The sequence below is a fragment of the Grus americana genome, chromosome 16, assembly GCF_028858705.1.
Source record: "Grus americana isolate bGruAme1 chromosome 16, bGruAme1.mat, whole genome shotgun sequence".
In the NCBI taxonomy this organism is placed as follows: Eukaryota; Metazoa; Chordata; class Aves; order Gruiformes; family Gruidae; genus Grus; species Grus americana.
This window is the reverse complement of record NC_072867.1, coordinates 6837481-6862354: the sequence shown is the minus strand read 5'-3', so window position 1 is coordinate 6862354 and position 24874 is coordinate 6837481. Positions and strand designations below refer to the sequence as shown.

The following is a 24874-nucleotide window of genomic DNA, read 5'->3' as shown; positions in this document are numbered from 1 at the left end:
CTGTAAGGGGCTGTGGGGATTTTGATGTTGCTCCCTCTGCCTAGTATGCGTGTGTTACCTGCCTGGCTTGTCTGGGGAGCAGAGAGCCTGTCTGTCAGCAGTTCCGGCGCTGAGGAGCAGATCATCCTCCGAAGGGACGAGCAGTAATGCTTTGCACGTCTCTGGCAGTCAGTATCTGGGGATCTTGACTCATTTTTGCAAATGCTAGTTAAGCTTTTCAGCACGTCTAAACGCGACTCTGTCCCGCGGGGTAGGTGGGGACACTAAGGCAAAGAGAGATTAAAGACAGTAAACCACAGAAAGGAGAAATGGCCTCTTCGTCTCCCTTCTGACTTTTATGGAGACCTGGAAACTTTTTGCTTTCCCATGTCCCATTTGTCTTCTACCCTAATGGTAGAGACAATGGTAGTCTCCTCTGCTTTATTTCACAACAGTATACTCCTTGGAGCATCTTTACCTCTTACCTCTAAAAAGCTCTAAAGAGCTTTGATTTTGAGCAAAGACATCCTTTTTCCCAACTGTTTGTCAGGACCTGGAGTTATAGGTGGCAACTAAAGAGAAAAGAATTTCAACAAACTAATTAATCCCGTTCAGGGTCCGTTCCCTTGGTGCCACTGGTGTTGCATTTGTGCTAATTTTCCCTAGAAGGTCTAATGTAGAGGGAGCAATTAAAGGAAACTTTTCTTGGGCTGCTTTTATGCATCAGGAAGAGGGAAGGTAGGCAGCCACTGCTCCATTCGGTTGTTGCTTTCCCCAAGGTCATCCACCCAGCCACTGCTGGAGCCAGGACTGGGCTCCCTGGTGTAGGTTTCAGGCTGACGTACATTTGGAGTGCGCCACAGAGATCTGTCGGGTTCCAGCAATGTGCAAAGCAAACCCAATCCCTCAAACCCCACCAGGTGCCCTCCAAAACGGGGCTCTGGGTTACACCAAATGTGTCACCTCCAGCTTCCCAAACAAACACGGGGCTGTCAATGTGGAGGGAAGGGACTTTTACAGAGCTGAGTGGGTTTTGCCATCATCATGTCAAGAAGGGCTGTCTGCTCCTCCCAAGGGTGAGCCTGGCCTCCGGCTTTCAATTGCAAATGAAGCGAAGTGTTTACAAAAAACCTCTGTGGCCTCTGCCCTGGCCCAGAGCCAGTCCAGCATCTTGGCCCATGGCTCACCTTGATGGTGTAAAAGCTCTTGGAATCAGGGCAGAGCTGTGTCAGGATGCCCTGGAAAGAAGAAACGCTGATCCCTATGGATTCTCCCAGGGGTCTTGTGCTGCTGGAGCCAAGTGGGGCTCCAGGTGGTGGGAGACAAGTGAAGGCAGGCAGGCAGCAAGTGAAGGCAGGCAGGCAGCAGGGCACCACGCTCATCCTTGTGCTGCTCCCAGCCTGAAAGGGGGGATGGTGGGGAGAAATAACACTGTGTGTGATTCCTGGGATTTGGGGTTGGGACTGCCTGTGAGCTGCAGCACGAACTCCTCGAGTCCAGACTATAAAGTACTTCACAGGGCTGTCCCAATTGCCTGGCCTATTAGTTTTATGGAGGGGGATATTGTAAAGATGCAGTTGATCTCCTTTTACCATGGTAATGAAAATGTAACTGTAGTGGGGAAAGAGCCTGGCAGGGAGGCAGCGGAGCCGTGTTTGGGCACGGGGGGTCACCTCCCTGTGGGCTCCCAGGGTCCCTGGGCATCTGTCTGCTTCCGCCGAGGCTGAGCAGGGCTGGCTGCCATGCGTGGGTGTGCTTTGGTGAGGAGAGCCTTCAGCCTCAGCGGGGGGGGTGTGTGTATGTGTGTTCTTCCCAGACACCCCGAGCAGAGGAGGAGGATGGAGCTGGGCGGCTGCACAGGCAGGGGCACAGTGCCACCCAGTGACTGCGTGTGACCTGCCAAGGGACAAGCTGGAGCAGCCCAAACGGGGTCTGCCGCGAAGGTTTTGAGGCCTGGAAGCCCCAGTGAGGGCGTCCCAAGGCAATGGAGAATGTGGGAAAACCCAAGAAACCAGTCAAGTTGCTGCTTTGTGATTGCAGTGCACAAGGGGTGAAGCTCCCGCACTGTCGTGGTGCGTCGAGCAGGGATTTTGCGTGACTGGTCTTGTTCAGGTGCTGACGGAGACTGAGCCTAGGGCAAGCTGGGGCTGAAGCAGTTCACGTTTTGGGAGGGACCCTGGCAGCAAAACAAGTGAAGGAGGTGGTTACTCAGGGCAAGCTGCTCTCTGCGGGGAGGATGTGTCTTTCCATTGGGAAGTGCAAGAGGGCTCCTGGGGCAGCGTGGCTGGTCCTGGAGAGACCAGGCTGCCTCAGAGCTGCTCAGCCTTTGCCAGGCTGGGGCTCGACTGGCAGGGACGCCTTGTGCTGAGGTGTCTCTGGCATTAGGTGACAGCTGTGTGTGGTGGCTTTCTGACTTGCAAGCCAAGGTTAATGCAGGACCTTTCTGCCCAAAACCTGCCTACGTTGCTCACTCAGTTGAGCCCTGTGTCAGGTTCCCAGGCTATGGCAAGCATCAACAGGCAGCTCGAATGGTGGGGGGAAGGGAAGGGAGCCAGGTACAGTGGGGTGCGGTGTTGGTGGCTCCCTGTGCTGTAAATTACTGCCCCAGCAATGCCCTGACATGTTTCCAGCAGGGACTGTCTCTTGGAGGAGGCACAGGCTAGGGCTCTATTTTGGGTGATGACTACAGAGCTCACAGAGCATTTGGCAGCAGGAAGGGGTGTTAAAGCAGCCTGTCCTTCTCCAGGTACATCGTCTCCTCCCTCCACTCCTCCATTTTTCATAGCTGTTTCAATGCCACGCTGCTGCTGGGCTGCGGGACCGCAATGTGCAGCTGAAATCAGGGCACTGCAGTGAGGGAGGCAAGAGCCCTGCACGCTTGACGGATGAAAGTCCTACATCCTTACTGCCCTGTCAAGGACTGTGCACGCTTTCCGTTCCTAGGCTGCTCTCCAACATATCTTTATTTTTGTCTATTTAAATTTAGGCCAGCATTGATACCACAGACACTGAGCAGAGGTCTGTGGGCTACCATTTCCATACAGCACAAACCCTTACTAGAAACCCAGCACCTTGTTCCACCGGTGAGAGCTGTTTCCATCCCATTGCCTACCCCTGGTCACTAGTGACAGCGTAGGTGGGTCACTCGGCCCCACTACAGGCAAGAGCTGCTATTGAGCACTGGTAGTAGTAACCTTTTTGTTGCTACTGGGGTATGTCCTGCAGTTTGGGATGATTTCGGCCAGAGGTTTCCTATAGTGCTGATGTCCTGTGTGTGTTGGTCCAGACCTGCATTTGCCTGTTCAGCAGAACCCCAGAACGGGGCCAATTTTAGCCTTTCCGTTTCAGACTCCCTGCAATGTGTCCCATGTCCAGGCCAAGGTGCTATTTCTTGCAGAGAAATTACCTTTGTTAATTTTAGATCTAGTTCTCCGAAGAACTGAGTAGCCATAGATATTCCAGGTAGTTGGGGGCAGTGGGAGGCATTCGATCTCTTTCCAGCACAAAGATGACCTAGTCTGATGAGTTACACTTCCTTTATGCCATGCAGAGCATTAGGCTCGATGCTCAGCAGGAAGCCAGCCTGGCACTGTGTGTGTATCGTCGTCGCTGCAGACTCGGAGCCAGATCACCAGCTGCGATACCTGGAAAGAGAAAAGCTGTTTCTCTTCAAGGTCAGTGGATTGATGATATCTCTGGTCACAAGATGAGGGCAAAAAGGAGGCAGTCCAAGATTACAGAAATGGATTCTGCATGTAGAAGTCCCAGTGAGAGTCCCCTGAACTACCTCATAATCCAGATCAAATTAGTAAAGTAACATAAAATACATTAAAAAAGCCTGAGATTAGAGTCCGGAAACACACAGGGGCCAGTAACTCTGTAAATTACCCAGGGTACTTCACAGTAATGAAGAATGGGCATTTGATTGTCATGTTTTTAATGACAAGGATAGTGACAGTGCGCTCAAAGACCTGGCTGGGTTTGTCACTTCTTCTGTCAGGAGCATCCCTGGGGTCTCGCTGCCCAGCTTGGCTGCCAAGCGGTGGTGGGCTGAACAGGAGTCGAGTGCCAAGAGTTTCAAACCAGCTCCTGTTGTTCACTTATGTCCGTCCCTTCTGTCTTTTCCAAATAGCATTCTCTCCTCTGACTCACCGCTCCCCCAAATCAGTCAAATCTCGGGTGTAGGGGCAGCCGAGGGAAGGCAAAGCAGCAGTCCAGCGCTGTCCTTCTGCCCGCCCTGCCCTCTGACATGCAAGGGAGAGCTGCTCTTGCCCCAGGGCCTGGAGAGGATTCATTAGATAGCACAGATTGGGAAACATAGTGCAGTGGAGGGGCGTTAACAGTCCCCAGGATTCACGCTTTCTCTTGTGCTTTAGTGCTTAATTTGTAGACTAAATGCAAGATTACAAGTAAAGGATTTTTCAGCGCTGACTTTCAGCTGCCCTTGTTGGACCAGCCAGGACGTACAAAGCAGGAGCCGGTTCCCTGCGGATACCCCAGATTTAGCTCTGATCCCGATTGTCTGGTGCGCCAGCGGCGGGTTAGACTAACAACTCATGCAGGGAGGGTTCTAGTTACAAAATGCCTGGAATGAAGCGAGCAGGTGCTGGGAAGGTTATCCGAGGAGAGTGCTGCGTTAATTCCCCATTGTCTCTCGCTCCCCCTGCCTGCCTCAGCAGCAGTGAGGACGGCATCTTCTGCAGGTGAGGCTGTGCCTAGCACAGGAGGGGCTGCTGGGTTCCCCGGTGAGCAGCATCCCAGCCCTGAGCAGGGGCGGGAGCTCAGCTTTTAGCTCCCAGAGGTTGTGCTGGTGTGGAGGGGGAGTCCCCACGAAGCGGAGATGGGTCTGAGTCACAGGGTGGGCACTGCGTTCGCAGGCTGTTCCTGTGGAGGGGAGTCCAGCTGGAGCAGTGAATCTGACTCAGGGGTGGGCACACAGCAGTCTGCGTTAATGAGTTACAATAATTGGTGCAATTTTGGCTGCAGGCAAGCTCCTAGGGCTCAAATTTCGGAGCAGGAGGCTCACTGTGGGACAGCTGTGGTAGTTTCTTGCCCCTGCTGCCTGCCTGTCCCTCATGGACTTGCAGTCCGGCTGCAGGAGGGCTCAGCTGTTTGCACAGTGACCGCTGCAGTGTGCAGCTCGGGGTATTAGGGTAACCTGAAATTGGAACTGCTTTACCTATCACAGAGCTGTGACTTGCGGCTCAACAGCTGCTCTGGCAGCAGCTGATCTGCCCTCTAAAAAAAGGTAGATGGGACAGCAAAGGACAGAAACCACTACAGCTGCTCCAAGGTGAGCTGTCCCTGCTGGTGAATACAGACCTGAAGAGCTTTCCTATGTGCACAATCCCCACTATTGTAAATCATGTAAAAAATTACAAGGAAATGTGTTCAATTGCTGTGGCAGCGTTTTATTTGAGTGTATTTGGGCACATTTTCTACTGGTGTAGGCTCCAGCAGGCACACATCTGGTTGAATCTAAAGGGGTGTTTGTTATTGCACTGGTTTAGAAATAAAACCTTTCATTAAATGAGGGTGACAAACTGGTAAACCCAGCTCATCTGCACCTAAAAATTAAGGCTGATGGTGCCTGTTGTTGGACTGACCTACCTAAACTAGTTCAAATTTAAATCAGTGAAAGCCTGTATGCAGGTAAGTCAGAAGTAAACCCAGCCTGAGTTACTGCTTGTTTGTCATTACCTTTGATTTTTGCTGAGTAAACTTAAGGTAGCTGCTGTGCTGGGTACCTACTCCTGGTGCAAAACCCAAGTCCTGACTGCAGCGAGGGGAGACTTGGGAGGTCGATATCAGGAGTAGGAAGCCAGACACAGGGGGAGGACCAAATCCATTACAGGTGGAGGAAGGCACGCACTGCTGGGGATTTGCAGCGGGGCAGGCAGGCAGAGCCTGCATTTTAAAGTGCAGAGACAAACCACAGTCCTTTGCAGCCCCCCGGGACTATGAAATTTGTCCCTTCTGGTATCAGAAATGTGCTGCAGTAAAGCAACCCACTCCTAGATCAAGTGGTAGGAAGGAGTTATTCTGAAACATGGAATGAAGTAAGGGAATGTGGCTTGTTGTGGCCTCACAGCAATACCCGGTGGTGCAGGTTTATACTTGGTGACACCTAAAGCATTTTGAGGCACAAATAGATTTTCCAGTACAGAACACAAATTATCTGAACTTCCCCAGCCCCTGAAAGCACTTTGTCTCTCACTGCCTAATGAAGTGCCTGTGGCTGCTGTAGTGGCAGAGAAGCCTGGTTGTTACCAGAACAAAACCCAGCCCAGGCTGCTGTCCTGTGCAGTCGCTGCTGGTGGCCTGCCCTTGTGCTGGAAAGGGTGCGCAGCACCTACATCCACTTGCGTTGCACACCTCACCACAGACACCCATGGTAGTAACGCAGTTTGTAGGAAGCAGACAGCTGGCAGAGCAAGGGATGCTTGGTTTTGCTATGTAAACAGTAAAGCAAGAGCTACTGAAGATGTCATGAGAAGCAGCTGCAGCAAGGGGTAGGCAAGCACTTCCAGCTTTTGAAACAAGGGTTATCGAGCCTACTGCATGCACCTTACCTGTTCTTGCTTGAGTATTTGAAATACTACTGTTTTTCTCTGAAATGTAACTTGCCAGAGATGAGTATTTGATGATAAGACACTATGCACAGTTGGCTATGAATGTTTATTAACACAGCACGGCAATCTGTACTCCAGAGAAGACAAACACTAGACTTTGAACAGACCTACAGCAAGTCCAGAGAAAAACGCGAGCGTTTCAGACTTCTTTGTTGCAGCAGTTGAGTGTCTGATGTTCCTCTCAAGTTTTTCTCCTACATAAGATCATCTCAATTTTCAACACATTGTTAACAATTTAACTGAATGATCCCAAATATTAAAAACACCCTTAAGTTCTGGTTAGTGGTATTCTTGATCTGGATCGACTGTAAAAAGGCAACCTCGTTTGTGACTTGCAAAGGCAGATATTGATGATGTATTATGCTGACGCCTTTCACCAGTGGCTGGAATGCCAGCCATTCCTTTCCAGTACCTGCAAAGATTACACCTTATATACTCAAACAAAACCAAGCTAAATCAAAACCGTACATATGAACCAGTCACTCTTACAAGCAGAGTCCAGGGTATCACAGTAAAAGAAGCTCATGGTTTCTACAGTGACCCTTAAAAGGCAAGAGCACAGCGTTAAATACAGTGAGAGGAGCAGCACTGAAGTGGCGGGTGTGAGGGTGGAGGAGACAGTGATTATCTGTGTAACCAGAGCTGCATCTTTTTCAGGTGACCCTCCAAAGCACAGCAGCATAGTCTGAGAAGAGGCAGGAGGATGGAATAGGAGAGTATCATTCAGCCTGGCAACGGCGTTTTCTCCTGCTTCATTCTGGAAAACTTGGGTTGGCACTCCATTCACCACAAAACAGGGCATCATAATGACAGAGTAAGGACTTAAATACTCTGCTAATATTGTCAAGGTTTTAAGACTAGAGACAACAAATAATACTGTAAGTTGAGGCAAGTTTTATTTAGACTGTACAAACAGGACCCTGGGGGGAAAAAAAAAAACCCAAACACAAACCAGTGGCTTGATCTTGGGACCAGTTCTATGAATTAAGTGGAGTAAGAAATTAAAAAGGCACTAATCTTAAGAAAAGACACTCCATATATTCTAAGAATATAATTCATTTAATACTGTTAATCTCATAGCACAAAAAATAAAACAAGCTATGATCCCCAAAATAAACTTTAAAAGCTTACACTTTAATATTATTGCCTGAAGATCATGGTCTTTAAATTACATATTGTGTTTTAAAGTTTACACAGTGAAGACTGTCTCAAATACAAGGCCACCTTTCCCACTGCAATAATTGTATCCTTGTCCCAAAACACAGTTCCATTTAACACAGGTAAACAGAAAATGACAGCTATACAAGAATGCTTTCACTGGTCCCAGAAGGCAGGCAGTCTTTTAGGCAGGTCTCATTTCCAAATGCAGGTATTGAGGAAAATGCTTGAAAACTTGACTAGAAAACAAAGGCAGCCCACTCGTTCCCAGGATGTTAATACAATATAAAAAACTACTTTGCAGGCACATGAAATGGCACAAAGAACACTGTTTTTCCCTTTACAAAAATAATGCTCAGGCTCTTCAGAGCCCCAACCCAAACAGGATATTCCCTTTTGTTTATTCTTTCCCAATTTGTAAACAATCATGAATTAAATTAGCGCTTATCCAGTGATGGACACTGATTAAAACAGTTTTTCATTTAAACCTTCAGACTGGTCAGAAGCTTCAGTATCTATATACACATGTACACAACAGGAGGAAGTCGAACAGTGAGCCTTTCATGATAGTTAACTATTGTGGCACCAGGTAATTAAACCAGCTCCTAGTTCAAAAGCAAGAATGACTTTAATGGTGCATAGATTGAAGCCATCACTTGGAGCCTCTCATGCTTCATAGTAAGTATACCTTACATGCTCAAGGAACATTTACACTGATAGGTTATCACTCAAATTTAAGAGGCTTCATAAAGCAACAGACAACACCTGTGTAAGCAAGCAACAAGCGATTGAGAATCCAGAGTCCTTCAGAGAGAAACCCAAACTGATCAAATGCAATCTTTATATGAAAATACTTGTCGTCTTATAGTAAAATAGCAAAGACACATTTTGAAGCAATGTTACACTCGACTTAGGCTGGTCAGTATGCTACATTTAAACCACATTTAACATACCTGAACCACAACGCTGCTACTCAGAGAAACACTGTTCCTCCATGGCCTATATAAACCAGGCTCACAGAAATTTAAGAATTCTTGTCTTTGCATCAGATGCCACTATCCACAAATTTTGCATAGTTTTGAAGGCAAAATATTTTGCTTTTCTGCAGTATCAGAACATAAACCTAAAACAATGCTTGTGTTCAAAGTGTATACCTTATTAAATGAGGGGAATGAGTCAGGACATTTATTTCAGTGGAAAAAAAAATCAAGGTTAAAGGCTGTATTCAAGATCTTGAATCTCACAGTATTTATTTACCATGCAAAGGAAGAATTCTACAATCAGTCTTCTGAAGAGCTGCCTGTAACTAGGTCAGGTCTGAAATAAGATTTCTCTGCAGCAGACTGAGTTTAGTGCAGTTTCTGTATTCAAAAGATGACTTTCAGTAGTACAATCTATGTAGTAAACTTAGGGGCATAGTTGGGGCACAGAAGAAGCATGACCTTCTTTAGTTAAGAGAGCTGCATAGCTTTTCTTTGCAAGACAAAATGTCAATGCCTGTTGTCAAGAATTACTCTTACAGCACCAAACACTTCAGTCAATGCTACTCTACTTCACAGTTAATTTGGTAGTAAAATGCTCTACAAGAACTTCTAGACTGTCAGCCACTTGATCAATACAACAGAAAATAGCTAATAGATGAACAGAGAGACTTCTTTAAAAACCCTGGCACTTTGACCGTCTTGTTGCAAATGCCATTTTTGTATTTCTTCAGTGCCTTCCAATGAAGGATCGCATGGCACTTTCACATGAGCTAAGAACAACGTGCTTTTATTAGAATCAAGCAATACAAATCAACAAGAAAACATGCTGGAACTTAAGACAACTTTTATATAATTTGACATTTATAAGAATTGGTGAGATTCTGCGGGTGTCTGAAGTTTCTCATTTTGCTACAGTTGAGAGCCTTCAAAAGTTGAAAGATGGGGGTTGCTGTTTTCCTGTCAGCTTCTGCAACAGACATTTTTCTTTAACCCGTCTGTCTGAAAAGGGAGGCTTTGTAGTTGTATTCAGTGTTCCATTATTTTTAAAAGAACATTCCAGGTCACCTACAAAACACATTTTAAAGGTGGCGGCACAAGATACCACTGTACCTAAGCTTTCATATCCTGTACACAGGCTAAGGACTTAACCTGCATTGCATGAATTGTACTTACTTAGCTGCAGCCATATAGTTCCCTACTGTAAGTACAATTACAGCAGTATAGCTTATGTACAGAAAAAGGGAAGAAGCTATACTGATAACAGACACCTTTGTGGCCTCCTCCAGCCTGAGCATTAATTTCTCACATGGGGAAATGCAGGCAGCTGACCCCAATTAACCATTTTCTAGAGGATGCTGGGAGGGCGAGGGATTGGGGCATATATAAACCAGAGTCAACTCATTTGGAAGGGTTAAAAAAAAAAAAAAAAAGAGATGGTAGCATGCAGAGGACTTAGGATGCAAGCAAGGAAAAAGAAGGAGAAAAAAAAAAGAAGATGAAAGCAGCTCTGGAAAAGAAGCACAGCAACATGGAGACACCCTAGAAAAAAGGTACTGTGTTTGAAAAGGAGCTTTTAATAAGCTGGGGCTGGCATAGCTAGGAAACTTTGGAGCGATAAGGGAGCCTGCAGAGAAATGGGTATAAGAGGTGTATGTTTAAATAAGAGGATTTTATCAGTATTTACCAAGTTCTTCTGTCCCATTCCTTTCCTACGTCTCCACACTATGCACTCTGATCAGTCAGTCTACCAGTAACAGCTTGGTGACAAGCGCTTCCATACTAGTAAAACTACACAGCTCTTCTGCATGCTGAAAGTATGTAGACCAGGCCTAAGTGTTTCCCTTTAACGCTCACTTTCTACAGTTAGTGCTTGCAAAAAATCAACAGAAATGCATTACGTATGTCAAAACCAGGTTACAAGTATCAACCCCTCCTAAGTTTCCTTATAAATAAATGCCTCAGCTTCAATGCAGTTCAATCAATGGTTATTTGCATTTAACACACACAGTTTCAGGAAGGTCAACAACAAGCTTAAGAGTTAACAGAAAAGAGCAGCTTCTAATACAACTGCTTAGAATACATAAGCTTCAATTATTGTCCTTTAAAGAGACCATCATTTAAAATGTACTACCTTAGGACAGGTTCTCTTAAAACTAAGTCTTCTTCAGTCCTAAAATTGCATTTTTGTTGTTGCTTTTTGTTGGACAGTAATGCACAAGTTGCATGTTTGATCTAAGATTAGGGCTCTTCCTACTGAGCAAGCCAGAAAAAGTCCATGGAAGTCTCAACAGGAAAGGTTTTCTTCTCATACTTCTCTGCTATATATGGGTTCAGTCTTCTCCAGCTTAAGGCCCAATAGAGGTTTAAAAGTGAAACTAAATTCTGGATGACACAACTATGGTATGAAGGTCAGGCAGTGACTTCAATTGTATGTATTCCAAATGTATATTAAAAGAACCATCAAACTGCAGCAAGCTGGAAAATGGGCAATGCTAGCAATGTGCCATTAAGTCATCATCCCACCTCAAACAATACTAATGATAGCCAGGAAAATGAAGCAGCAGTGTAAATTGGGCAGAGGGAATCATTCATTCTCATCTGGATTTTGAGGGTCAAATATTTTGACATGCGTGAATGGGAAGAGCCCTTTTCGACCGTTGACTTCTCCTTCCCACTGACCGTTTATATTCATCCTTGTAACCTTCACAATATCTCCAACCTGCATAATAAAAAAAAAAGTTATCACACATAGGAGTCTCACCTCTGATACAAATAAAAATCAAATTAAGAGGCACAACACATACAACCCCATCATAGGGGAAAAAAGCCACCCCACCCTCTTCTTGGCATATGGTTCAACTGAAAAGTTACTTTTACTTGACTAAAATACCAACGTTTTGCTGCTAAACATGACGAGAGTCTGAAAAAGTGCAGACATTAACTAAATGTATATTTACATATTCAGACAAATTGCTCAAACACACCTATTCCTATAAGAAAGCTTACACCTTCATGTAACAATATATTTAGCTTAGATATAAATCAACATCACTAAAGCCACCATCAGTAATGACACGCAACATCCATTCAAAAAAGCATAGTACTCATAGTGGTTTTAGCATCAGCTGGTTTATTTCAAAGGAAATGTAGTTTTTTCAAAGAGAGATTCCTAGGGCAAAAAAACCATTACTTGAAGTTCTAGTTCTGATTATCACAGTCTAAGAAGCTCTGTACTTTCTAAAATAATTGCAAGCGTCTGAAGAAAGCAAAAGCAATCTTAAACTTACTTTCTTTTTTTAAAGTATCAGATGTACAGATTCTAGCTTTATTTGTTGTTTTCACCTCTGCTTTCTGCCAAGAATTTGAAACAGGAATGATGACATGTCAAGCCTTTCCTACCATAACTGTGTCTCTTCCTATTTGGCAGTGAAAGATGAGAACAGCTAAACTATGATCAAGAAACATCAGCCCAAATGATAAGTTACACTCTTAGCATTGTTCAATGCTTGCATTTAATTTGGATTAGGACAATTCACAAAGCAAAATATCCAATGTGACAAGCAGCATTTAAAACTAACTAAATAGTAATTTCTCCCCTTAAATGCTTCAGAATAGCTGAACATGTGGTTTGTTGCACCTCCCTTCCTGTTTACTTCATTTACTCTATGTGGTAACTATAGTAAATATTAGAAAAGCAACATTAGCAGCTAATAACCAATTTCACAAAAAGTAGAACCAGCCTATGACCAGCTTCTTCCCTAAACTAGGTCCAAGTTCTTTGTAGTTGAGTCTCAGCTTACCAAGCTACTTCTGTGAAATCCAAAGGTAACTTGCTTTGATGTCCTTATTTAAGGAAAAAGTAGATTTTAGTCCTGATACAGTATGTATAACAATTTATCTACATTATCTAAATAGTATTAAAATTTAGAACTGATGCAGATAGTTTAAGGACCTTGGCCAAGAACCTTAGATTAAAGCTTTTCAGGTAAGACGTCTATATTTTCTGTTAAAGAAAGACACCTTGAGTTTAGTATGCATGCCACTAGATGATCTGAAGCCTGTTTAAACCAGTTACCATTACTCAAATAGATATTTTTTGAAGATCACTCAGAAGCAAGAACTCTTAAAGTGAAGTTTAGGATACTATAATAAATTCATTGGCAATCACTCACTGTTGTATGTCTTAAAATAAACTTTCTCAAATTCTGAAATTTTTAAAGATTTAAGCTTTATGTCGCATACTAGAATGAAATTAGGCATTTAAGCAAAATGTGTTGCTCCCCCCTACTTTTCCTCCACTATTTGTAGGGTTGTTTGTGTCCCATCTGCTCCCCCACCTCCCAAATTCAAGACTGTCACAGTTGGAATAATTGTAATCTTGTGCTTTTAAGAGGAGAAAACCCTCTGAACCCTTATAAGTTCTTGGGATAGAATTGAGACCGTGTTACTTTCTTAAATGGACATCTTTACCGTTCTTAAACTCAAACATGAAGCCAGCATATACTATTAAGTAGTTATACACTGCCCATGGTAGTTAGCACGTACATATAGCATTAATTTGACTGTTTTTCAATGTAAAATGTTTTTTTAGACTGCTGGGTGGGCACAATTGCTACAAATCAGTATCTGCCATTAGAGTGCTAGCTGACAAAAGCTACTCAAAAATACTCCCATACACCAGAAACCACCAGAATAGTCAATTGATTTGCAATAACTTTATTTTTTGAGTGTTTTTTAATGAAAGCTTCTAAATATGCTCTTATTCTATATTATTTTAAAAAAATGCAGTTCCCCCGAGAAGATTAAATGAAACAGCATGTTGAAACAAAATTTTTGGAGAGGAACCTTGATGTCATGATAGAGTAATTCATGGATCTTATGTTAAAGACCTTCATTTTGGCAATGTCTACAAGAATCTGGTCAAGTAGTCCCTTTAGGTATTTTTTTACCAAAATACTAACTAAAAGCAGTATTTGATAAATGCCTTTTAAAGCATCTGTAATATGGTCAGCTGAGGTGTGATCTCCCACTAAAATTATTTAACACACTATTTTTTTCAGAGGAGGTTTTAAGCCAGTCAGAAGGACTGTCTTATGATTAGGCACAGGACAGAGTCAGGAGACCTGGTTCTATTCTCATCTCTACCACAAACTTCCTGTATGACTCTGGACAGCTCATGGCCTTTATCTATAAATTAGGATAATGCTTCCTTAGTCTCAGCATTTCTCAGATAAGTTAATTCACTTGTAAAGCATGCCAGCATCACTGGATGGAAGTATCAACTGCTGAAATGAGTAATACTTCTGAAATGCAGCCATTCGGTTCCACCCAAACGATAAAAATCAAAACGTATTTTAGATAGCATCCTTTCGTTATGTCCCTGTTACAGCATGAATTCAAAGCCCTGGGGAAATACAAGCTGTGGAACATGCCAGTCAGAAAGGTTACTTCATTCACTCTAGACTCTTCCATACCTGTCTTCCATTTGAAGCTGATTCATACACTGCAAAAGGTTTCCTGCATGCCATTTTAGTCATGCAGTCAACCAATTCAACGTGTTTTACAAGTATTCCAACAACTGTATGTTAATAGTTCTATGGCTGATAGAGTTCTGTAATATAAGTTTAAAGAGATAAAAATGCATTAAAACTCTAAATCTTCATTTTAGCCCACTGGGTCAACAGCTATAGAAAACATACTGCTCTCTGGAATTTACAGGGCATTGAACCTCAGTCATTATTCTAATTAGTGTCACAACTCACCTTCTTTGGTGACACTAGCATTACTACCAAAATCAAGACAACTGTTCAGATCAGTTGCTTGTTCTGTAGAAGAATAAACAGGGCTTAACACTAAGAAATTACTTGATATCCTATTGTCCCAAAAAGGTATAAAGCTGAGCTACACAAAAGAGGCAGAGTGCAGTCGCGCTGCAAACAGGACAACGTGAAACTGAAGTAGCAGGTGCTTTACATATTGGAAGATTCAAGAAACCAACAGGCTGAAAGCACAGCATAAATATCTTTCACTTCTGATGTTATGTGCCAGAAGAACAATAGTGGATGCCCAAACCAGAGAATCAAGTATTTCAGAGGAAAGACCAATCATTTTTGAGACATGAAAGCAGGTCAAAGGGCAGCATAGACATGTTGAATTCCTAGATGCAATTAATCTAGCCTCATCTAGGAACAGAGTAAAACAATAGAATTTTGCATTTCAAGTATCACTAGGACAATTGCCACAGTTGGGGTTGCAGCACCACAGATAAAGTGCTGCTTTTCCTTAAATGATGGTAGCCTGTCTCAATCCGATCAAGCCAGCTGTCATGATTGTACAGCATTTGGAGAGCTCAAAACTCCCATAGACCATCATTCTCGAGCCACGCTGAATCTCACTGTAGCACAGGATCTTGTCTAGGTTATCCATGTTGCTTTCAGTTTCATCTGAAAACAAACTCTGCAGTTCTGAGGGTGAATGTATATTAAACTGTGAGGCACTCAGCACTATCATGATGGGAACCATCAATAACTGACTGGAAAATGAAGTTATAAAGATTAAGATTGCACATAAAATGTCTGAAATAATTGTCAGTTGTATTTTCAAAGGTAGCATACTGAAAAGTTGGTGCATGTTAGCATAGACACAGGAATCCTGCTGCCAATGTCGCTTTAGTTATCAGAACTAAAGCTCCCGATTAACACTTTACACTTCAGAAGTACAGGCTCAATATTTTGCTTAAAATCTACACCTTGTGGGTTAGATGCATTTTAATGTTTAACACGGCAATATGAAATTTCCTTGGCTCAAGAAAAGCACAATGCCTGTTGTCTAGTGAAAGAAGTAGCCTAATTTCCTAATTAAGAAAGTTCTACTACTAGCACATTTTGGCCTACTTGTCTCAACTTTCCTTTGAAGAGGAAAAAAGTTAACTATAACCTAATTGTAACAAACTCAAAAGAAATATTTTAAGTCAGTTATATAATTATGGTAAATGGATATTTATTTCACCAAACCATTTCAGTGACAGATTAATTCTGTACTAGCAAACACACATGTATATGTTTGATATATTATGAACAGATAAACTACTTAATACTATAATCTTGGCACAGGTCTAGAAAAAGCCATCATTAGTATAAAAACTTTGCTATAAAAATATAGTGAAGCTTGTGTTTAAAAAAAATCTTCAGATCCTATAACACTGTCACATTAAGTCTGGATATGAATGCTAGGACCACTACTGCTTTCACAATGGCCTCTGACACTTACTACAGTGTTTGCAATATATTTAAGAACCATTTTTTAAACACACAGCAGACATAAGTCTAGTGGCTGCTGCTGGTCTCCCATTTTGTGGCTCCTCGTGCCATTTAATTCCATTTTATAAGTGAACTTGGAATTTGTTGTTCATGTCCTGAATCAACCTTGAAAACAGTTCACTAAATTTTAAGGAAATTATCCATCATTAGTTTATCTACTGACTATGCTGGACATAAAGAACTTTGTTGCATAGAAGTTAGCAATCAATCAACTACTTTGGATCCAGCTACCAAGAGATAAGCTTCTTTAAGGTAAAACATACCAGGTCTTAGTCTACTGGTCACTGCATACACATCATGGTTAGAGCATGCCAGTTTAAAACAAGGGTTCCTTAGCATGTTATTGTTAACAGGCTGGCTATAGAACTACAGGTTATATAATGCTGAGAAACTTTATGGTAGATTTCACTGCTCTGTATCATAGTAACAATGCCAAAGAATCTCTGCTCTTATAAAATTTATTGCCTTCTTAAAGTGCTATCCTGTATAACCTCTGAACACAGGACTGCCCCCACAGTTTTCCCAAAGAAAAGCAGGATTGAAGAACAGCAGTATATAACCCTGCAATGTAGAGTTCTAGTCCCAATAAATACAGGACACTGTATCCCTGTCCTTCATATTCCTTCCTCTAGAGCAACTGAAAGGAAGGAAATTGCTTCTTGGCTAAAAGCACACAAGTAAAGAAACAGATCTGGGTGGTTGTTGGTTGTTTTTTGTGGGGTTTGGGGTTTTTTTTGTTTGTTTGGGTTTTTCTTGTGTGGTTTGTTTGTTTGGGGGCTTTTTTATGCAGAATCCTTGAAAATACAACATGTATTAGTAGTATAGCTAGTTATAGTGAGAAACTGCAGAATTCTATCATTTCATTAAAAACATTAAATCTGAACTTCCAAGGTAACTAACTCAACTGACAACAGTGTATGTAAATCTTAGAAATACATATAATTTATTGTAGGCTTTACTAATTGCTCAGTGGTGCAGGAGATGCCTCAAGTTACATGTATACCAACTGTACACTTTGAGATAGCTGCTATACTTAAAACTTTTATTTCAGCCTATAAACACATTACTATTTAATTTTTTATTTTAGAGAATTAAAGCAAAGCATATAATGCAGTAGGACCAAATCAACATTTAGATGTTTAAATGATACATCACTTCAATGATTCCAATATGAATGCTAAATAATTTTAACCCATCAAGGTCCAAACTGTAATAAATGCCATATTAACTAGTATCCTTATAGGAACAACATTGTAGTTGCCCTTAAACTGTCACACTTTAAATACTACTGAAAAGTTAAACACTCCATCATTATCCAGCCAAACAGATCTTGCTTCGGATTTTCAGAATATTCACTTGTTTTACAAGTTACATTTTTCATGTGAGAAATTAAAAAAAAATTATACCTTCCTTACAAAATAAACTTCTCTGTAACAGGCTATGAATCTTTATCTTTTCTTGAAGAAAACTTCTGACAGCTTATATAAGCAATAGTGTGCAATAAGAATCTGGACTTGCAAGCAGAAAGCTTGTCCCATTTTCAAGCTGAACCCGGGAGAATGACATCCCTCCACTTAAAAGGAAGTCAAGCAGATTACTACGCAATAGCTTTATTTACTCCAGATGGTATTCTCTTCCTTTTAAGTACTGTGTGCTGACCACACAAAACTAGAGCCAGCAAACAGATATTTTGCTCTCATATTGTTTTATCAGTTTAAATGAGATTACACAATCAGGCACTGTATAATTATACTAACAAGGTGTTCTACTTGTACAAGCTGAATTGCAATTAGAGTACACCTATACTAAGGTAGAGTATTGTCAAATACTATTATTCTGAAAGAACACCATTAACTTTCTTCCCCAAAACATTCCCATAACCTGTTCTTTCTCTACCACTAGCTACTTTTAGTGCTCTTACAAAACAGAAGCTTCAAATGGTCCAGATTATTTAGTGACATGTAGAGCTCTGACAAGGTTGGGAATAAATATATCGTAAGGTCCCAGCAGGTGTCAGGCAATGTGAATGAAGATCATGAAAAGAAGTTGGATTTTTTTTTCTCCTCTAAGAGTAGTACATGTGACAAAAAACTAACACTACAATGAGGTTGCTAAAGTTTCCTATACATGGATAGATATGGAGAAGCTGTAATCAGATTTTAATGAAAATGTAGATCAGTTCCCAGAATTCTACTTCTGAAGCCTTGAGAAGCCACAGTGTGGCTAAGGTGCACTTGCAAAGAAAACAGACTACATAGGAAGACAAAAATATGCCAGTGGTGGAAGACAGAAAGACATGAGGCATTAAGTGATTAGAATTCAGTGGAAGAGAAGAATCTCTCAAACAAAACTTCAGCAATTTAAAGGTCCACATCAATTCAAACCTACATGTTGGCCAGAGAATTAATTCTACTGGTATACTAGAGTAGCTAGAATGACAGGATTAACTAGGTCACTAAAGAGCAAGTCAGAAAAATCTATCTGTGAGGGCCATCCTTCAAAGTGGTTCTGCTACCCTGCAGCAAAGCAAGTTCCCTGAAGTCATTCCATGACACATTGATAACATAATCAATCCCTTGCCTTGCTTTGTTTTCAGAAGCGTGAGTAGTTTTGGCAGGAATCTTCTGTACAGGGTAGTTGGCAGTAAATTTACACTTTGCTCTAAGATAATTTTCACACTGTTCACAAATAACAAGCTGCTAGATTTCATAAGACTCAAGGAAAATCCAGTGATACATATTTAACTTTTAACCCCATAAGTGTAATCACCTGTAGAGGTTTTACACATACAGAAGGAAAAACACTTAGGGCAATTAATATTATTAACTGGAAGTCACAAATATAACCTTTCAAATTTCAGTCAAATGTATCAACTATAGGTAACAGCTAAAACTTGCCATGTAATTGAGCAAAAGCAACCAGAGAAGTTCAAAAGTATTTTTAAACCCACTACTATTTTACTTGCTAAAATGCTGTTGCTTCCTTTGCTTGTTTCCTTGCATTTGCTCCTTGAAGTACTGTAGCATACTCCAATTTCATCTTTGAGGCTAGCACTTTTTCAGGTGAGACATTTTTGAACTACAGGTTAACAAGCCTTCAGTATAATCTAAATATAAAAGTAACAGTCTCAGTGTTCTGGATATAGCTTTAAAAACTTCTTCCAATTCATCACCTATGCCAGTTAAACTAGAATTGTAACATGAATTCTTTACCATTTAAAGAATAAAGCTCTAAAGTCTTAAAGACATCGCTAATAAAAATAAAATAAAAAATGCTTTGGCAAGCACAGGAACTTATTAAAGGTTCAACGCAAGTTTAGAGACTATGCTACAGCCTTTCATCTAACCCCCTCACCCCCAATTTAGGTGTTACAGTTTCTCAAATTCCACTTTTGAAAACCAAAGTAAAAGGGACTAGACAAATTCTGATACATTTCTGCACAGATTTGAGCTCTCAGCACCAGATACTCAAGCACATCTCATACTACAGCTGAGGATCAGAAAGATTGTGTTTATCAGCAATCCTTATCTTTCTCTGAAGGATACTACTGCCAGTTCTCAACCTGGAATACTGCAACTATTAATGAAACATCTCTTTCCTTCCCCAAGATTAGGTGGAGAAGCAAAGCCATTCTCTCCCTAGCACGCACTTCCACAACAGGATGTATACACTCCACTACCCTTGTAATGTATTTGCACTGTTGAACAGGCAAGAAGAGAGGGTAAATACAGGTCCTGAAGTAACTTGGTCACTTTTTTTTTCAAAGGAAGTGGTATAGATGAAGCAATTTTTGTAGATCTTTCTTCAGAACATAACCTAACTTCTTCCCAGTCCTTTGACACAGATAAGCAGATTCCATATGAAGTCATCCACACCAACTTTGCCACTAACAATTTTTAGTTTCTTATTTTACAAAACATAAGAGCTAGGAGGAAAAACTTACCTCTAATGCCAGCGCAGTCTTGTCATAAGCACAGGGTACTCTCTTTTGGATAGCTTTGGCATAGACTGGTCCATTCTGTGTTGATGGCAGAGGATTGATCACTGCTCCAGGTGTACTGGATACCGAGGGAAGGGGGCTTGCGGTTTGAGGCTGAGCATAAGCATGGGCAGGTTCTGGAATACCGTAACTGTTGGAATTTCTGTTTCCATGCTTCCCGTGAGATCTGACTAGCTTTTCTACATAAGGAACAGGAATCATCCCAATCCGACCATCCTTGTTTCTGGCACTCCACCACTGTTCTTCTGGCTTCTCTACAATTACTAGTATCTCGCCCTTTTTAAATGGAAGATCCTCAGCATCATTGCCAGGAAAGTCATAGAGAGTCCGAACATACTCCACATTTTCTTCTGCAGTGGACATAGCAGGGGCAGATCCAGATCCCATCGGTGGACTTGGATACCTGAATTAAAAAAAAAAATTGGTATAAGTGATAGGTGTTGTTTTGTATTTTCAGTAACAAAGCTAAGTACCAGCCTTACAGTAGGAACACCAATTAGAGGAGAATTACTTATTCAGCTTTGTAACAAAAGTATTGGCTTGGTAGCACTGTGAGGCATTTCATGAGTAACTCATACTCTTGAGTAATTACTTAAATTAGCTTCCCCAGAAACCCAGTAAGAATCTATCATGGATGCAGAAAATTGGGAGAAATAATGTGAAATTTTCATCCACCTGTTTTGGATTGTTGTGAGGATCTTAGGGTAGAATAAAACTAATTCTATAGCTTAAGTTATGAGAGGCATGATACATAAAAACAAAGTAAAATTGAGTGACTTGGGGTGGAAGGGGTCTTGGAGAGCTAAGTCCTCTTCAGTTCATCACATCTATATTTTTAACTTCAGCATCCACTTCTAAAGAATTTAGTAACTCTAAATGCTAGACTTGAGGGACGATAGTGGAAAAAGGGAACAAAAGTAAGTGGAGGGTATGATAAACACAGTTTTCTAACTGAAAGCTAGTTGAAGTCCAATGTTGTCTTTCTGATTGGTAGTACAGCATCTTTCTAACCAAATCCTACTACTTACATGCAGAATTTTGGGGACAGCTTGTCACATTTATACTGAAAACTCCTTTCTTTAAGAAAAGAGATAGGCTGATCCCGTGGTTTTAGGAGATAACACTTTTCCCCTCTTTTCTGGAAAGTAATATGGAATTAAGCTCCCTAATCTTATTTTTACAACTTCAACTTGCAAAGGGCTGTTATAATATAACAGAATAATTATTGTTTTCACAGTACTTATCTTTACTGCATATTTAAATACCTAATAACCTAAAAGTGACATCATCATAAAAGACAATATGAAATACTTGCATCCACTGGTAAGAATGGTGTAAGAAATGAAAAAGCTAACCATCTAGAAATATTCCATTGCCTTATTAGCCATAATATTACCTTTAATTTATTCACATCATTGTTTATTACTATACCCATCATCTGTCCAATACAGTCATTTCATTGTCTGTGATAATTGTAAGATTGTTCATCAAATGAGACTATTTTCACTGCAATCTATTTTCATCATAAATTTTATACATTTTATTCAAAGCAGCTGTCAGAAATCTTAATAAGTATCTGCTATGGCCTACCTATGTTATCTAAGCTACACTAGCACAAATGCATGTCATTAGTCTACTTCAATTCTCTTTTGCTACTTGCAAAATAAGATGGAAGTCAAATCTTATGATTTTTGCAAGATATGCCAGGAGCCCTAAACAGAAAGATACATGCTTCTTCAAGACACCCTGCTGCAGTCAAAGCCAGGGGAGAGAGGGAACCCTTTAGAGAGCAATCACTCTGCATAAACAAGAGCTCAGGAACATCTGCAATGATGGTCAGGTCTCACTATTGACACAAAAGAAATAGAAAGCTTAAAACAGTCAGTTTTCAACTGGTTTACAAGTTTAAAACGTCATCTCAGAGAGCTAAAATTGTTGCATGGCTATATACAACAAACTACTTAATCCTACCACAAAAACCACCTCTTCACACTGTACTTCATTTAATTAAAAGAATCAACAACCTTCAAAAGCACAAGCACCTGAACGTAATGTTTCCCTGAACATGCCAGAGAAATAAGAATTAGCAATAACAGTTCTGAAGCACATACCTGTCCACCCCTATTCTAAATCTAGGCCATTAGCTAAAAATAAATTTAAAAGAATAAATCCGGAAATGCTACCTCTCATTCTCCCTCCTGCAGCAGGAAGTCTCCTTCAAACAAAATTTCAAACCATCAACCATGTCATTGATTTTTCTAAAAGAGTTTAGAACAAAAACCATGCTAAGGAAAACCACCCAGTCGATCGCATTTCGTGCTTCATAAAAAAGCTTGTCAGTTCACAGTAGGCTAGGTCCCGTCTGCCTCTCTATGCTGAGAGAACAATATGCAATCAAAACCTTGAAAATAAGGTGGGACTAAAATGTTCATAAAAGGTTTCACACAAGACCCCTTAAAAATACCAACTGAGCAAGTGGAATCAGTGAAGTTTTCAAGTGTTTTGAGAAAGCGAAGTCAGTCATTGCCATAAATGATTAAGGACAAGTTTTTACATCCAGAAAGGCACAACAATATCCAGGTTAAGGAGAACCACGATAAGCATAAAGAATGCTTAAGTGTAGACTTTTTTCTCCCAACTGACCACAAGTTTAAGCATGCACATTACACTGGGCAGCTCCTTCCTGCAATGGTGAAAAGTTATTTATAATTTTTTTCACCTACCAGTCTCTAGCCACAGCACAATCACCACCCAGAACACTTCTCAGCAACTTTAAAAGTTCTTGAAGTTAGTGCTGTCACATCTCTCCCATCATCTGACAGCTTTACAGCAGACTTTTTTTGACCATTGGAGTTTTTTGACTTGACAAGCTATTGTCAACGTTTGACAAGCTACTGATGGACTTTAAGAACTGGCCTATGCCAAGGTTAAATTGTGACTATAAACCTCAAAGTTATTCCTCCCCCCTAAGAACTTGCTACAAAACATAGTAAGATTTTAAGCTGCAGAATTTAGAAGTGAACCGTTCTGAATTTCTTTTTTTAATGTGTCACTACTTCTCTAGCTTTTATTTCATTTCATTCTATCCAGGAAGCCCAAAAGCTTTGAAATAAGATACTGGGAAAGACTTTATTAATTAAAAATAAGGAATGTGTTCTAGAGTTCTTGATAAGCAGTTTACTGATGCAAGTTGCAGGTATATCCCACGTTGGGAACAGGACAAAGAATGAGCTCATAGCCAAGTCACATTTTCCCATCCTCCCAGAATAGCATTTCTCTGTGTACTGCATGCAGTATGCATATATAGATGAACAGTGCCATAAACAGCTGTGAGAAATAAATGTTTTACATTTTTTGGGGGTGGAAATGCCACTCTAGAAGTTTGGGAAATGCTGTCCTAGAATGTATTAGAGCTGACTTAACAGGGTGAAGCAGTCTAATCACATAAAGGCCTGTTGTATTGTAATCAGTGTGGATGCAGGGGCAGACAGCAACTCAAGCTGAGAGGCTGTATTTCAGTTACTGAGGAGACGATTTGCAAACCCTAGGAACAGAAGTGCAATACCAGAAGCAAAGGTTGACACAAAGCATGACCACACCCTCTTGCAAGGCAATTATAGCCAGTGGTAGAGATGTACACAGTACCTTTATGTATGCCTACATACACCGTAAGGACAGGCCCCGTGCATTATATGGATGACTTGACTGAAAGAGCAACCCATAATGGTCACCGAGATCCAGAGTGCTAAGAACAACCACTGTTAGAAATAGCTTTAAATGAGGGCCATAAACAAATGGTCCCTTAGTATATGCAGCATGGCCCTACATATAATGTAAGATCCGGGAGCTACTAGGCCGGCCTAGGACACCCCTCCCTCCTTGCGCCACCTCGAGCAAAGATGGCAGTGGGTGGGGCGAAAGGAGGGTGGCACTCACCTGGGCGCAGGCTCGATGAGGGTGGTGGTGTCCAGGTAGTGGATCTTGTAGAACTCCAGCAGGGCGGGCAGGTGCTCAAACTCCTGGTCACCGATCTTAAAGCGGCGGTTGGGCAAGGAGTTAATGATGTAGTGAGAAACCCGGGAGTTCTCGGACACCGAGAGCACGTAGTCCCCCGGGCAGGTGGACGAGTCCCGCACAAGGAACATGCCATGCCGCTGCCCTTGCAACCGCGTCTGCGCCTCCGCCCGAGACACCGGGCCCACGTACCAGCTGGAGCGGTCCGACGAATCGAAACGAGCGGCGGAGGACATGGCTCCGGGCGGGGGAAGGGGAAGGGAGGTGGGGAAGGAATGTGAAGAGCCCGAAGGCCCAGGCGGAGGAAGAGACCCGGAGAAGGGAAGGCCCGGGCAAGTAGGCCTGGGAGGCGGAGCGGGCTGGGGGCTAGGAGGAAGCGGGTAGTGCCCACCCCAGAAGATAGGAAGCCCAGGGAAAGGGGGATAAGGGAGAAGGAAGCTCCGTGCCTCTGGAGGCGAAGGACCGAGGAGCGGCTGGGGTGGGGCTGGCCAGACGCGGCGGTCAGGGCCCCCGAGTCTCCCTCAGCGGCGGGGTGTGCAGGGCATCCTTCCCGCCCCTCTCTCTCAGGCCTGCGGCGGGCCCGGCTGGGCGGGTGGCGAAGAGCAGCGACGGCTGACAAGGAAAGGCGGTAGCCCGCTACGGTGCCTCAGCGCCGGAGCCAGACCGAGGTGGGGGGGAGGGGGGAGGGGCGAGGGAGGCAGAGGCGCCGGGCTCCCGCTTTCTCCTATCGGTTCCCTCCCCTCTCACGAAAATGGCGGCGGCGCCCGGCTGCAGGAGTTCTTCGGAGAC

General features: G+C 42.3%; 1 protein-coding gene across 1 annotated transcript; it reads right to left on the bottom strand.

Annotated features, from left to right (window-relative positions):
* Positions 1–6641: 6641 nt before the first annotated feature.
* CRKL (CRK like proto-oncogene, adaptor protein) lies at positions 6642–24874 on the bottom strand. The gene is made up of 3 exons (XM_054844596.1): positions 24008–24874; positions 20015–20474; positions 6642–11471 (listed from the first exon to the last, which is right to left on the bottom strand). Exons 1-3 carry the CDS (start codon positions 24319–24321, stop codon positions 11337–11339), a joined length of 909 nt encoding a protein of 302 aa, XP_054700571.1. The 5' UTR covers positions 24322–24874; the 3' UTR covers positions 6642–11336.

Excerpts from the sequence above, each read along its gene's own strand:
- CRKL (XM_054844596.1), bottom strand. The coding sequence starts at position 24,321 with ATGTCCTCCGCCGCTCGTTTCGATTCGTCGGACCGCTCCAGCTGGTAC. Across the intron at positions 20,475-24,007 it reads CTCATCGAGCCTGCGCCCAG|GTATCCAAGTCCACCGATGG; the intron begins GTGAGTGCCACC and ends TTTTTAATTCAG. Across the intron at positions 11,472-20,014 it reads AGACTGCGCTGGCATTAGAG|GTTGGAGATATTGTGAAGGT; the intron begins GTAAGTTTTTCC and ends TTTATTATGCAG.